The 13559-nt window shown below is 53.6% G+C and overlaps 5 protein-coding genes across 5 annotated transcripts; 3 read left to right on the top strand and 2 right to left on the bottom strand.

Annotated features, from left to right (window-relative positions):
• Positions 1-427: 427 nt before the first annotated feature.
• On the top strand, positions 428-1940 carry GUITHDRAFT_117116 (hypothetical protein; the record flags this gene model as incomplete). Its single annotated transcript, XM_005823613.1, has 10 exons — positions 428-434; positions 483-525; positions 591-694; positions 744-827; positions 873-914; positions 961-1034; positions 1091-1216; positions 1279-1374; positions 1419-1733; positions 1782-1940. The coding sequence occupies 10 exons, from the start codon at positions 428-430 to the stop codon at positions 1938-1940; spliced, it is 1050 nt and encodes a 349-aa protein (XP_005823670.1).
• A 25-nt stretch (positions 1941-1965) lies between these two features.
• On the bottom strand, positions 1966-3370 carry GUITHDRAFT_117115 (hypothetical protein; the record flags this gene model as incomplete). Its single annotated transcript, XM_005823612.1, has 3 exons — positions 1966-3142; positions 3191-3297; positions 3344-3370. The coding sequence occupies 3 exons, from the start codon at positions 3368-3370 to the stop codon at positions 1966-1968; spliced, it is 1311 nt and encodes a 436-aa protein (XP_005823669.1).
• Positions 3371-5559: 2189 nt separating this feature from the next.
• Positions 5560-6576, top strand: GUITHDRAFT_89936 (hypothetical protein). Its single transcript, XM_005823611.1, has one exon. The coding sequence runs from the start codon at positions 5568-5570 to the stop codon at positions 6468-6470; it is 903 nt and encodes a 300-aa protein (XP_005823668.1). The 5' UTR covers positions 5560-5567; the 3' UTR covers positions 6471-6576.
• On the bottom strand, positions 6570-8741 carry GUITHDRAFT_117113 (hypothetical protein; the record flags this gene model as incomplete). The annotated part of the gene is made up of 14 exons (XM_005823610.1): positions 6570-6661; positions 6711-6784; positions 6829-7028; positions 7090-7200; positions 7246-7274; positions 7325-7412; positions 7454-7504; positions 7579-7624; positions 7675-7727; positions 7781-7816; positions 7873-7994; positions 8040-8127; positions 8186-8579; positions 8638-8741. 14 exons carry the CDS (start codon positions 8739-8741, stop codon positions 6570-6572), a joined length of 1488 nt encoding a protein of 495 aa, XP_005823667.1.
• Positions 8742-9530: 789 nt separating this feature from the next.
• Positions 9531-12235, top strand: GUITHDRAFT_117112 (hypothetical protein; the record flags this gene model as incomplete). The annotated part of the gene is made up of 13 exons (XM_005823609.1): positions 9531-9574; positions 9630-9738; positions 9789-9851; positions 9897-9938; positions 9991-10044; positions 10088-10129; positions 10179-10226; positions 10315-10386; positions 10622-10664; positions 10715-10759; positions 10806-10859; positions 11740-11804; positions 12140-12235. The coding sequence occupies 13 exons, from the start codon at positions 9531-9533 to the stop codon at positions 12233-12235; spliced, it is 777 nt and encodes a 258-aa protein (XP_005823666.1).
• Positions 12236-13559: the final 1324 nt, after the last annotated feature.

Here is a 13559-nt window from a genome sequence, read left to right as displayed (position 1 = left end):
CGCTGTCATGTTGATCACTACGCGAGATTATGCCGCCATTCCGTTAGACAGTGGCACGATTACAGGCATGCGCGGAACTTTTGCTTCGTCTGGACGCGTCCAATCAATGAGAGGAGGAGGGGAATCAATGAAAGTCGGAGGAGTATTCAACAGGCCAGAAAGAGGCACACGGACATTCTCAACTGACTTCTGTCACCATTCCACATGGGAAGTCACTGTAAGTCATGGCTTGATAGTTTTTAATGCTGATGCTCTTGCTTCCCAGTTGTTTGTCGGCACACTCGTACAGATCGTGGTTTACTTCTTTTGCCTGTGTTTTGATGTTTGCTGATCGACCTGCTACAGGCTGCGCTGTGCTGTACGGTAAACCTTGCCCTCCTGCCGTGCGTCCTTCATCTCATTGTTTTCGTGCTGTCTCGATCCTCGCATGGCATGTAAGATGCTCATTCGAGCCTTCTGGTCCATGTGAGATGCTCCATCAGGTCGAACCAAGGAAGGGGGGCAGGAGGAGGGAGCCGTGATGGGGTCAGACCGGAGTCACGTGGAGCCAGAGGCCATCCTATCAGACGATTTTTGCGTGCAATCCGCAGGATTCCTTGGAAGGAGAGTCTGAAGGATGTCCCGCAAGCATCGTCCACGGGGAATCCGACTCTTCATGTTCCTGCGTTGCTAAGGGTACAGGGTTGCGATCCAGGTGAGATGCCGTTGTGCTGCTCTTGCTCCTCCTCACTTGTGTGGCAAAGAGATGTCCAGCACAGTCAGAACTCACAACGCGAATGTTGTCGTTGGCCCAGAAACAGCAAGCTCTAGATTCCATGTGTTGCAATGTGCTAATATGGTACTTCATAGTTGACCCCGCTTCTTTTTTGTAGGTTCCACTTTACATAATGTCGTCGATGATATCGCTGCTTCTGGTTGACGAGTCGAGTGCTTGCCGATAGTCCGTGATATGCACTTTAGGCCTATTCAGATGCATCGATCTTCTTCGAGAATGTGTTTGCAAACGAGAGGATGAATCTTCGGGATTGTTGGAGGTGCCCTGATACTTCTGATTTCAACAGACGCAAACTCATGACTTATCAGGTTCAAGGACCTAGAATCTCTGAAAAACGAAATCAAATTCAGACAAAACGGTTGGAGCCAGAAATTCTATGGGAGCACAAAAGACGATATCTGGCATTGGATCGTTGGATCGTCAGAACCGGAACATAAGAAGGTGCATTTAATCGAATGTCAAAATCAGAGAGTAATGTTTGTTGTTGTTTTTGGATGGAACAGCTTGTAAAGAAGAAGGGATCTTCTTACCTTTCCGAATTCGGCGATAAATTGTTTCATTGTGTGGGACTAGCCCCCCTGTTCTTGTCTCTCCTACAGGTAAGACATGGTTTGTTGTCCCTTGCATGAATGAGGTCTTGCAGATATGCACTCTCTACTGTCTCTGCAGGAGCATAGTCTTGCTGTCAAGATGTACGTCGGTCACATCCCGTCAAGAGCAGCATCAGCAGAATGACTTGCCGTCTTTCCGTAAGAAGGACCATGCAAATCAAGTGGCTGAAACCGCGAGCTCACCGGACACCCTCGCAGCAAGCCGAACTCATGAAACAATTGCTGTCTGGCACGCGATTATTGGCCAGCTGCTGGTGATGATGAACAGGATGCTCATCTTTCTAGTCCTGCAGCGTCTACCTTTCCTTCACTTTGTCCTGCCGAATTACACAGAACCATCTCGCAAGGTAAGCCGAACGAATGCAAGATTGCGGATTGATCGAGCATGGTTGCAGTTCAGGCTATGGTGGCTGAGGAAGAGGCTTCACTCGTCACTGTACAGCGCCATCACAACCCTCAGCCGCCTCTCTGTCCTTGTCGTAGCGATGTGGAAGCTGTCGGACTCGGTGATGGCGCTTCAGGCACAGGAAGCGCTGGTGATGTGGGTGATGTGAGGGCCGGCATTGTCCCGACAAGACTTTAATGCAATGTCGTGTACTCTAACAGAACATATTGATATTGTGTGGACCCCGGGAAGGAAGGAGGCTTGCAATTCTTCACCTCGTGGTTGATTGTCACTCCGCACTCTTGCATCACTTTGGACAAGAGAGGAAGGATGTACGTTAAATACGTGTGCATGCTGAAGACATTGAGCTGGAACAGCGCCTCGTTGATCTCTGGCACGAAGATGGCATAGTCCGCGTCCGCGTCCTCGGGCTCGGGGCTCTCGCAATTCCCTGGTAGCAGAGCGAAGCTCCTCTCGTAGATACAGACAACATGCTTGTGCGAGCCCATCTCAATCACTGGGAGACCTCCGCAGTCATTCTTGGACAGCACACATCCAAGGATCGTCAGCTCCAAGTCCATGTACGGCTTGGCCCACTCGACTGCAGTGTTAATGGCCCCAAGAACCCGATCTTGGATGTTGAGCGCAACAGGAAGGGGAGAGAGTTCCAACACAAGATAACTGCTCCTCCGTGCATTGCTCCCTGGCGGTGCAGCACGCTTTACAACATCCGCGTGCACGCCATATCCCCGCAGTGTCTTCCTCAGGTGAGGCAACACGCAGTTGATGTATGCAGGAATCGTCCTGACCTTCATCTTCTCCAGCGCATCCCGGGCAAGATCCAGCAGGAACACGTTCTGCTCGTCCTCCGTGCAGATCACCACCCGCTCGCTTCCAGCCAGCTCGATCACGTGCCGGTTCTTAGACAACGAGATCGGGCCATCACTTGTTGCTGGTAGTCCAACAAGGCATCCCACTTTGAGGATCTCAAGATCAATGTACTCTTGAGCCCAACCCGACGCCAAGTCATTGGCGTAATCGATCTTGTCCGCCACCGTCTCCAGCTTGTCCGCAGGCTCAATGAAGTCAGAAAGTCCGTATGCGTCCAGAACTGGTATGATATCATCGTTGACGGTGGACGGCAATCGAGCATATCTGTAGCAGTACAGGATGGCCTTGAGGTGATCAGGGTCGATGTCAATGAAGATGGGATCGTTCCACTGCCGCCACCGCTCACTAACGAGCCTCCCCAGCACTGAGTCGGGACCAAATTTCTCCAAGGTGGAGACAGCGACTTTGATCAAGGTCCCTGAAGCATCGAGGATGATGGTCTCAGTGGAGTGACCTGACGTACTTGACTTGTGCGAATCGCTGGCATCCCGTGTAAGGTCAGGAAACAAGAGCAACCAATGGACTCACCACGTGTCTGAGCCATCTTCATGCTGCGGTCCATGCGGGTCATGCTCTGATGAATCCTTCTGGCATTCGATTATTGGCTTTCGGTATTCATCAATGGAATGGTGGATCTATTCATGAGAGTCAGAACTGATTTTAAACAATGATGATGCGCACCTTGCCAAAAAGCTCGGTTGTATTCATTCCTATGAAGTATGGATCCAGAAATCGGTACGTCTGATCGTATGATCGCCCTTATCCTTCTGACCTGTCCTGTCCTGTCCTGTCCTGTCCTCTCCTCTCCTCTCCTCTCCTCTCCTCTCCTCTCCTCTCCTGTCCTCTCTCCTTGTCCTCCTTGTGTCCCTCTTCTCGCAGCAGCTCTTTCTCGTACTTCCCACTCTGGCCACTCGTCAGATGCATATAGGGGTAGGGGTACCCAAAATCATGTGTGTACCCCTTCTGTACCATGTAAATGTAGGGTTATAAGGGGGTACTTGGTGAGATAGGGTCAGATCATCGCATTTTTGGTGGGTGGGTGGGAGGGAGGGTTGCAATTGCAGGGGGCTCGATCTAGCCATAGGGAAGTCAAGGGGGTGGACATACCCACCCCTCAATTTTGATGAGTGTTACTACCCACTAATTTGTTCTCCAAAAGTGGGGTACTTGAAGGGAACGGTCATTCGAATTGAGGGTGGTCTCTGCGACCTTTTTTTTAAAACACAACGCTTCGAGCACGTACCAGACCGGAATATCCCCGGACAGTCGCGGCCCCTGACGCCGGTGCCACAGCTCGGCGGCCTTTTTGCCAGTGCCGGGCCCCGGCAGGCCGGTCCGGCCCTCCGAGCCCCGGGCGCTCAGCTGCCACGGACTGGCCCGGGCCGGGGCCCGTCCCGGCGACCGGGGAGTCGCCGGACAGTGAGCGGCGGTGCCAGCCTCGGACGGCGGCCGCGCGGGACTCGCCGTCGACTCGGAGCCTCCCGGAGTCTGGGTCCCGGACTCCGTCCCGGCGACTCGGACCGCCAAACGGTTGAACTGAACCGTTCACTGAACTCCGCTCAGCGGGACTCGTTCGTGACTTCACGGCGCCACAAAAGCTCACTGTCACCGGCGTTCATCAACCGGGTTGCTGAGTCCACACTGGCAGTTCCGAAGTTCGTGACTGGCAGTACGGTGAGTACAGTGCCACCGTGGGCCCCCCGCCCCCGGGCCCGGCCCGGCGGCCCGGCGCCGCCGGCCGGCGGCGGGTGCTTACAATGAACAATTTTAATTACAGCCAGAGAAAAAGCTTGTACGAACACTTTGTTCGTACCGCATTCGAAATTTGTTCACATATGAATACATCATATAGCATTTTTCAGTAATTAATATATAATATGGTACCAAGTACAGTACTGTTATTTCCCCCGCTTTTTGTACTTTGTACTATTACCCCCATTTCTGGTAGCTTTCTCAAATTCATATTTGTGCCAGCTACCCACTAACGTTAATTGTACTACCCCTGTCCTCCTCTCCAATGTGAATTGAGGAAAGTGCCATTGGAGAAGGGGTGGGGTGGTCTGTCTAGTCGATTCGAACTCCCGCCTTACGCCACACCCGCCGCATGCATTCAACGACACCTCCCACCGTCCCATCGCCGCCTTCCTGCCCCTTCTCCTGCCCCTTCTCTTGCTTGTGCTGTACTTGTTCATCCAAGTACTGCTCCTCTTTTCCCTCCTTGCTCTTGGTCCTGTTACATCTTGATCAGATGCTGCTGATCGTTCTCGCTCTTACCCTATTTCTACATTTTTCTCTCCTGCTGCTCTTGCGGCTCTTGTCCTCCACGTACTCTTTGAACTTTCATTTTCTTTTTGCTACATATCTTTTTTTCCATTATTTTCTCGTATGCCTTTTTCTCTCCATCCACACCCTCTTCTTAGACTCCTCGTAGCATTTTCGTTCATTTGGATCCACTCGGCGTTCACTTTGTAACCTTAGGGAGCATTTCTCGTGGACCCAGTTAGCATCGTCGTGCCATATTTCTATTCTTTATCCTTCTGAAATTTGCAGGCAGTTGATGCCATGACTATACTGAACATCCTCCTGTTGTCCATGATTCTTTTCAGTGTCACATTGTTTACCCCGATCACTAGTCTGCTTGCTTGCCTTTGACTACTGAGAGGCCTGCATGAGAGGGATGACATAGCTAAATTGTCGACTGCGATATCAAACGCATTGCCTTATAGTTTCACACTGAAATGCATGTTAATGCTCTCCATGCTAGACAGTGATGTTGTTTCATCACATTGAACAAATGACCCTTGATTGATATGCTGTGTGACATTATTGAATGACTCGTGTCGCTGATTGCTTTGAACATCCTCATAAACTGGAATCTCTCCCTCACCTTCTTTGCCAGGTCAGCATGGACAAGTACATCAAGCTCGAGAAGGTCGGGGAAGGTACGTACGGAGTCGTCTACAAGGCCAAGGAAAAGTCGACACAGGCCATCGTGGCCCTCAAGAAGATTCGTCTGGATGCCGAGGATGAAGGTGTCCCATCCACAGCGATCAGAGAGATCTCCTTGCTCAAGGAGCTCCAACATCCCAATATCGTGAACCTGAAGGATGTCATCCACAGCGAGAACAAGCTGCATCTCGTCTTCGAGTTCCTCGACAACGACCTCAAGAAACACATGGATGGCTTCAACGCCAACGGAGGCATGCCGGGGCACATGGTGAAGTCCTACATGTATCAGATGTTGCAAGGCATCTCCTTCTGCCATGCTCACCGCGTCTTGCACCGCGATCTCAAGCCTCAGAACCTCCTCATCGACAGGAACGGAACCCTCAAGCTCGCTGACTTCGGTCTCGCCCGCGCCTTCGGCATCCCTGTCAGGACCTACACTCATGAGGTGGTGACCCTCTGGTATCGAGCACCGGAGATCCTCCTTGGATCCAAGCACTACTCGACTCCCGTCGACATCTGGTCCATCGGCTGCATCTTTGCTGAGATGGTCTCTCGTCGTCCCATCTTTGCAGGAGACTCTGAGATCGACGAGCTCTTCCGCATCTTCCGTGCCCTCGGCACCCCCACGGAAGAGACCTGGCCTGGCGTGACACAGTTGCCGGACTACAAGCCGACCTTTCCCCAGTGGGCAGGTAAGTCCCTCAAGGAGATTCTGACTAGCATGGAGCCTTCAGCCTTGGATCTCCTCTCTCAGACGCTTGTCTACGAGCCCTCCAAGAGATGTTCAGCCAAGACGGCGATGAACCACGACTACTTCCTAGACCTGGACAAGGCTTCGCTTCCTCTGCCAGTGATGTAGAGCTATGCGCGAAGCTTCAACGATTATCTGTTCACTAGCAGGCTACCTGAGCTACTAACTTGTATACTCACACCCTACGATGAGATTAAACTGATTGATCTAAGCGAAGCCCTTGAGCGCTTGCAGGGCATGTCTCTTCTTCTCTCTGCGCGCATGCACCCAAGCGACAACGCCGGCCATCCCCACAACCCCTGAGGTTGAAGATGAGTGAAAAATCCCGAGCAAGGATGAGAGTCCCACCGATGAAAATGAGCATCAGAACCGCCATGACGATGGAGCTCTCGGGTCCAACCTTCTTCACATCTGCTGTCCCGCTGCTGGGGCAGGTCAACATGCGGCAGGAACGTCAAATGCTCACCCAGCCTCTGCTCCCTCTGTCCCTGGCAGCGATGAGCCCTCGTGCAGCTGCCAAGCCTTGTAGTTGATCGCCTGCTCCATCTTCAGCAGCACTGCCGTGTCAAACTCACCCACCTTCCGTGCTCGAGACTTGATCGCCGCTGCATGCACTGAGTCCCCATAGTTGGATTGTGAATCAGAATCTTGAGCTCTCAAGTTGGCCTAGAATGGGTTAGACAGCCGCTGAACCCCTGCTTTTCTTCCTCCTCCTTCCCTCCCCAACCCATTCCCTAGCAGTAAGCATCACCTTGAGCGCCGCATGCATGCTGGCCATGTGCTTTTTGGTCGTGTGCGCGAGTGCCTCTTGGCTAGAAATCTGCCGACCTTGTCGATTCTGGCAACAAGTAAGGAACATGCATAGAGATGACACTCGCATCACCTGGTTCACCAATACCCCATCAGTGCGTCCTGCCAGATATTCCAGTGAGAACTCGCAAGAGTTTGCAGCACCACAGTACCTCCGTGAGTCAGAGTTCGCTCGCAACGCAAGGTTGTGCAAGGATCTTTCTTGAGCTGCTTATCCTCGTCTTTCTTGTTCGTCCCAATCTAGAAAGTTGGCTGTGAGTACGAGACATGCAGATCATCACAAAGAGTGCCTGCAGCCCGAGACTGACGCTCTTTCGTAGAAGTTCCTGAGCCTGAAGAAATAAGAATGTGAGTGAGCTATTCCATCGCCCAACGGGAAGACGGAAATATGAGCAGGACATGGTACCTTCTTGAGTTTCTCAGCAGCAACGTTGCTTTGTGTAGGATCGACACTGAGAGGACAAGTCAAATCAGAAAGATGGGCGGGAGGAGCACAAGAGACCTCGGGGACTCTGGCTTGAGGTTGGGCTTGGCCATGGATTCCATCTTGGAGAGCTTGATCCAGCAAGTCAAGACCACGAGCACGGCGCAGTAATCAGCGCTCCTACCTGCCCATGTAGTGCAAGTCGTGGTCCAGTGGTTCTCTGAAGGAGAGGACGTGGGTAAGGTGTATATCTTACCTCATTATTACAGCCCTTACCTGATTCTTAGGGACCCCCATAATTCGCTCGAGTGTCGGGTGCCATCCGAACTTGGAGTACTGCCGGCCCTGCGAACTCTGACTCCCTTGCGTAGGGTCTGTGTAGGCGGCAGCAGACGCAACTAAGACGCGGAGTCAGAGCAAGGACTTCACCCTACTACCCTTACTCATGCTGTTGGCTCCCCCGAGCCGTCCGTGGACTTGAGAGTAATCGTAGTAGGAGCTGCCTGTTGGGTATGCAGATTGCTGAGGATACTGCAGGAGGACAGAGACGAGTGAACTTCGCATGCAAGTCAGGGAAGCATGAGCAGACCTGACTGTATTGCTGCTGGTACACCGGCTGCGACTGGTACGATGCTTGATAGGGGGAGGCTTGATAGGGCGAGTACTGCTGGGGTTGGTAGTAGGAGTAGCCAGGGCTCTGCGTGCTAGCGGCAGTGCCACTACCATAAGTGTTGGGATAGGCAGCATAAGGACTCTGATAGGACCCCTGGCTGTAGGAGCCCATGGGCGAGTAGGACGGTGAAGGGGCAGCAGGTTGGGTCGGCTGGTCGGGAGGAGGACCGGAGCCCTGCTGCGGGGGCCCCTTAGCGAGGATCTCTTGATCGTAGGAGCTCAGAGCGAACTGTCCCTTGTCGACGCTCCTCTTCCCTCCAGGGAGCATGTTGTCGCTCACCCCGAGCTTGCTCTCCATTTGCGTGACGGACCTGCAGGACGCGATCATGGGAGGCTGAGAATCAGCAGACGAGTTGGATAAGCCCTCACCTCGGCAGAGGAACTCCGTCCAGTGGTGTGTCCATGCTGCTCGCCAGCTGAACGATCAAGGCCAGGAACAGAAGTCTGCAGGTTGGAAAAACAGCTTCTGCCATCTTATGATGTGGGAGTAGAACTTTACGAGTGCGTGGAGAAATGAATGAAGGGATGGTGCTTTAGAAGAATCCCAGGTGCTGTTTGTGGATCAAAATGCAAACATTGAATGACGAATCAGCTTGATCGATCCTGAAGCACAGCTGCCGCGACAAGAAGAAACAGAGAAAGGGGAGAGAGAGAGTGGAGAACGAGCAGCCAAGAGAGGAGAAGAGGTCAGGTGACGAGTGATGAGGAACCAACGGAGGAGGAGGAGGGAGTGCGAGGAGGAGGAGGAGGAGGAGGAGGAGGAGGAGGAGGAGGAGGAGGAGGAGGAGGAGGAGGGTGTGAGGTAACAGCAGGTCGACAGGTTGTTGGTCGTGCTACCGCATTGCTTGCCACCTCATGATCATCCTGCGATAATCGATTAATTCGGGGAATTATGATGTTGACAGGAACGAGGGAATCGGAAGAATTCCCTTTTACAAGATTCTTTTTACTCTTTTTTTGAATTTGTTGTCTTTTTTTTGGTATGGATCGAATGACGAAAGCGAAAGCGGAGCGGGATGGAGGAGGGAGGAGGGGAGGAGGGAGGAGGGAGGAGGGAGGAGCAGAATGAGCTGAGAAAGAGCATAACCTGGCCCTTAGAGATGTAGCAAAGAGCTGGGAGAAGCAAGATATCAGTGAGAATGTAAGCTCGGTACAGTGAAGGGAGAGTGAAAGTTGTGGGATCGTAGAACAAACATCGAGCGCTCTCGGGATCTCAAAAAATCGATGATTGCAGGCGGAATTTCGGCGAAAGAGCTGATACAATGTCAAAATCAGAGGGAGTCCTTGATGGACTGTTCTCTTACAGGTGTGCTGTACTTTCAATCTTGTCGGTTTCCATGAGCATACTTATACTGGGGCAGGATGGCAAAGACTGTCAAAGTGAACGACCGCTGGTTGACGATCCTTTCCAACGCATGCTACTTCTTGATCCTCGGCTACATCGTCATATGGAAACTTGGACTTGAGAAGGTGGCTAGGAGGGCTGACCCTAGCCGAGCTGACTGACGTGTATATTGTAGGCTTACTTGGAGTACGAGCCGGTTGTGGGGTATGTGAAACAAGAACTGGTGGGGTCTACGCCAGTAAGAGCAGAGACGACAGAAATGTGATAACTAACAGGATGCCAGCAAATCAACATAGCAGAGGAAGAATACTGCAAAGATATGAAGGTTGTTCTTCAAGGCGAGGACGCAGAGCATACTAAATTTCCTTGTGCCTCAGTGTCGCCTTTGCGACGCTCACGATGTCAGATATCCCAACACAGACACGCGCGAGGTATGGGGAGGAAGTACAGCAGGCTGTTGACGTGAACTGGCAGCCGCTGATCACAACGTACGTGCGGGAGGCGAGGCAGGAGAGGGTGAGAGGACAATGAGAAGGAGGAGAAAGAGACTTGATCGACCTTGCAGGTCTGCCATCGCAACGCCACGAGATGTCCCTTTGCTTCACCGTTTCAGGTGGGGGGAGCAAGAGCAGGGGCATGGAGCAGGGGCAGGGGAAGGAGCAGGAGCAGGAGGGATTGAAGCTGTAATCGTTTTATTGCAGACGGTTTTGTGGGATGATTATCTTGTCGCGGGCATCCAACACTTCCAACTCAAGCTGTACCATGCCGTCCAGGTGCGGAGGCCCTTTCAGTCACTTGTATGACTGCGATGATGGAAGGAGTGAGGGGAGGGAGGGGAGGGGAGGGGAGGGGAGGGGAGGGGAGGGGAGGGGAGTGGGGGGGGAAGTGAAAGTGAGAAAGCAAGGAAGCGAGGAGGAAGAGAGGAGGGCGGGGAGGGGTCTTGAGGAGGAAGGGAGGGTTCTGAAGGGGATGGGAGGAAGTTGATGCTGATTCTTTCCTACACTGTAGGCTCCAACGTTCTTCTTCCAATCGCGGGACAAACGATTCGTCGGTGAGCAGTCAAAGTCCTGCCCTCTTGGGTGATCGTGACAAGCAGCACAGGCGATTCGAAGCACATGCAGGGCAGGCTGGTGAAGACGAAGCGAGGTAAGAGGAGGAGGTTGTCGGGACAGCCTCTCAAGCTCTTGTGTAGGAGCCTTTGGAGGTATCACGACCGTGAAAGATTTCCCGGCCAACTCGCAAGTTAGTATCCTCTCGCTCACAGTCAGCTCCTGTCGTTTTAGTTCCTCTCCTTTCCCTTCCTCCTCTACTCTCTTCTCCTTTCCTCTTCCTCTCTCCTTTCTCTCCCTTCCTCTCTCCTTCCTTTCCTGCATTTTCCACTTTGTTTTCCTCCTATTCCTCACCCTTCCTCTACCACTCCTCACTCAGATTTCTCTGTTCTCGGACTTCGTTTCACTCTATTCTATTCTCTCGTTTGTGCAGGACGACAAGTTCACCGTCGCAGAGATTCTGGATGCTGCAGGTCAGCAAGCAGGAGCAAGGGAGGAGCAGGAGCAGGAGGAAGAAGAAAGGAAGCGAGGGGGGCAGCAGCAGCAGCAGCAGCAGCAGCATGAGAAGGGGGGAGAGGATCAGGGGCAGGGGCAGGGGCAGGGGCAGGATCAGGGGCAGGGGCAGGAGCGGGAGCAGAGGTCTTCTGACCCCCTGCAGGAGTCGATTTGGATCACGTGCTTCCTGGGCACATTCGACCCATCCGAGAGACAGGAACGACCATCTACTGTCACATCCGCTACTTCAACGACTACACGGCATGCTGCTCCTCCCTCCTCTTTCCTCCTCCTCCCTCCCTTTCCTATCTTCCTCCTTCCTCCCTCTCCTATCTTCCTCCTTCCTCCCTTCTCTCTCCTACTCCTTTTCTTCTCCCCCCCCCTCTTCAAATCTCCCCTCTCTTCCTCCCTTGTTCTCCTCAAGAACAATCTTGATTCAGTTCTTCTCATTCTCTTCTTCACTTTCTTGCTCTTCCCATCCACGCTCTTTCTTCTCTCCCTCCTCCTCATCCCCCGTCGCTTCCTCGCCTCGCGCTTCCATAGCCCGCCGGTCTCACTCGCTTCCTCAGTTTCTCGCTCCAGCCTCGCATATCCGCTACGAGTACGAGTTTGTGCACGGAGATGGCGTAGAGGCGATCTACGAGCCCGTGAGATCCTCCCATCCCTTCCACCCCACCTCCCTCCACTCCTAGAGATCCTCCCATCCCTTCCACCCCACCTCCCTCCTCTCCTAGAGATCCCCTCATCCCTTCCACCCCACCTCCCTCCTCTCCTAGAGATCCTCCCATCCCTTCCACCCCACCTCCCTCCTCTCCTAGAGATCCCCTCATCCCTTCCACCCCACCTCCCTCCTCTCCTCCTTGCCAGCTCCCTTCAACCCCTTCCTCCGAGCTCACCTCCACCCTCGTAAACTCTCTGACGTGCTCTCCCCCCTCCCCCGCCTCCCTCCCCCCTCCCTCCGTCCTCACGTCTTTTCCCTCAGGTGCATCTTGGAGTCGCTTGGACTTCTCCGGTGGACGTCGAGGAGCGCATGATGCTGACAAGGTCAACGATAGGCAGAAGTGGAAGCGAGAAGTAGAGGGAGGAGAGGATTGAAGAAGCAGGAGGAGCAAGAGGAGCAGCAGCAGTGAAGTTCATGAGGAGAAGAAGGCAGTGAGAGCAGATAGCATGACGAGGTAGGAGGGAACAGACAGTTAGGGAACGAGAAGAAGAAACAGGAGGAGGGAGGGATGGAGAAGAAGAGGAGGAGGGAGGAAGAGGAGGAGGAGGATAGGAGATGCAGCACTACAAATGGGAATGATGACCTGACTGCAGGCGAGGGATCAAGTTGGTCTGGACGCAGGCAAGGAGTCGCTTGCTGCTGCTGCTGCTGCTGTTGCTGCGTGTGACGACTGATTGCAGGAAGGAGCGCTGGGCAGGAGAAGTTTCTCTGGTGACTTGAGGAGAGGAGGAGGAAGCAGGCTGACGTTGCGAGCAGCCCTCATGATCACGATCGCTATCGCCCTTGCCATGTTCAAGGTTCTCCTCCTACAACCCCACCCCCCCCTCCCTCCCCTCCTCCCCTCCTCCTCCTCCTTCTTCTCCTCCTTGCCCTTCCTCCTTCTTCTTCTCCCCCCCCTTCTCCTCCTTGTCCCCCCTCCCCCCCCCCGCCCCCCATTCCTCCTCCTCCTCCTCCTCCTCCTCCTTCCTCATCATCGTTATGTTTCATTTTTCAATTCATTCAGTCGTGCAATCACTCATCTCACTCACTATCCTCCTTGTCTGAGCTCCCGTGCAGATCGTTTCGCTTGTTGGTGACCAGCTGGCCGCTCGCGTCCTACCGAGCAGGCACAAGTAAGTTCAAGTCCTCCCCTACCCCTCCTACCTCTTCCTCTGTTGCTCCTCCTATCGCTCCTCTCCCCTTTCTCCTCCCCGCCGCTCACTCTCGCCCTCTACTGTTCCCCTGTCCCCTTGCCTTGCCTTGATACCTCAGCAGATTCCGGGGGCGCGGAGGATGTAATAGGAGACTACGGCGAAGGTGATTGGGAGGCCGGAGGAGGAGGAGGAGGAGGAGGAGGAGGAGGAGACAGGAGAAGGAGGGGAGGGAAGGAGGAGGAGGGGAGGGAAGGAGGAGTCAGAGGAGGAGAAGAGCAGGAAGAGGAGGAGACAGAGTAGGGGGGGCGGGGAGAGGAGGATGAGGATGAGGAGGAGGAGGAGGAGTGAACGTGCTGGCAGACATCGACGACAGCTCCTCTTCTTTCATCCACACGAGGTCACCACCAGACAACTAGCAGGACTCGCTCCTGAGACTTGATGGCAGGGGAGGAGCCGAGTATGGCTCGCTAGGACAATCTCAACCAAGGTGAAGGAGAGAGAGGGAGGGAGGGAGGGAGGGAGGGGTTGTGCTGTAAGGAAGGAGCCGC

Source organism: Guillardia theta, assembly GCF_000315625.1.
Source record: "Guillardia theta CCMP2712 unplaced genomic scaffold GUITHscaffold_105, whole genome shotgun sequence".
In the NCBI taxonomy this organism is placed as follows: domain Eukaryota; class Cryptophyceae; order Pyrenomonadales; family Geminigeraceae; genus Guillardia; species Guillardia theta.
This window is presented reverse-complemented; position numbering and strand designations above follow the sequence as displayed.

Excerpts from the sequence above, each read along its gene's own strand:
- GUITHDRAFT_89936 (XM_005823611.1), top strand. The coding sequence starts at position 5,568 with ATGGACAAGTACATCAAGCTCGAGAAGGTCGGGGAAGGTACGTACGGA.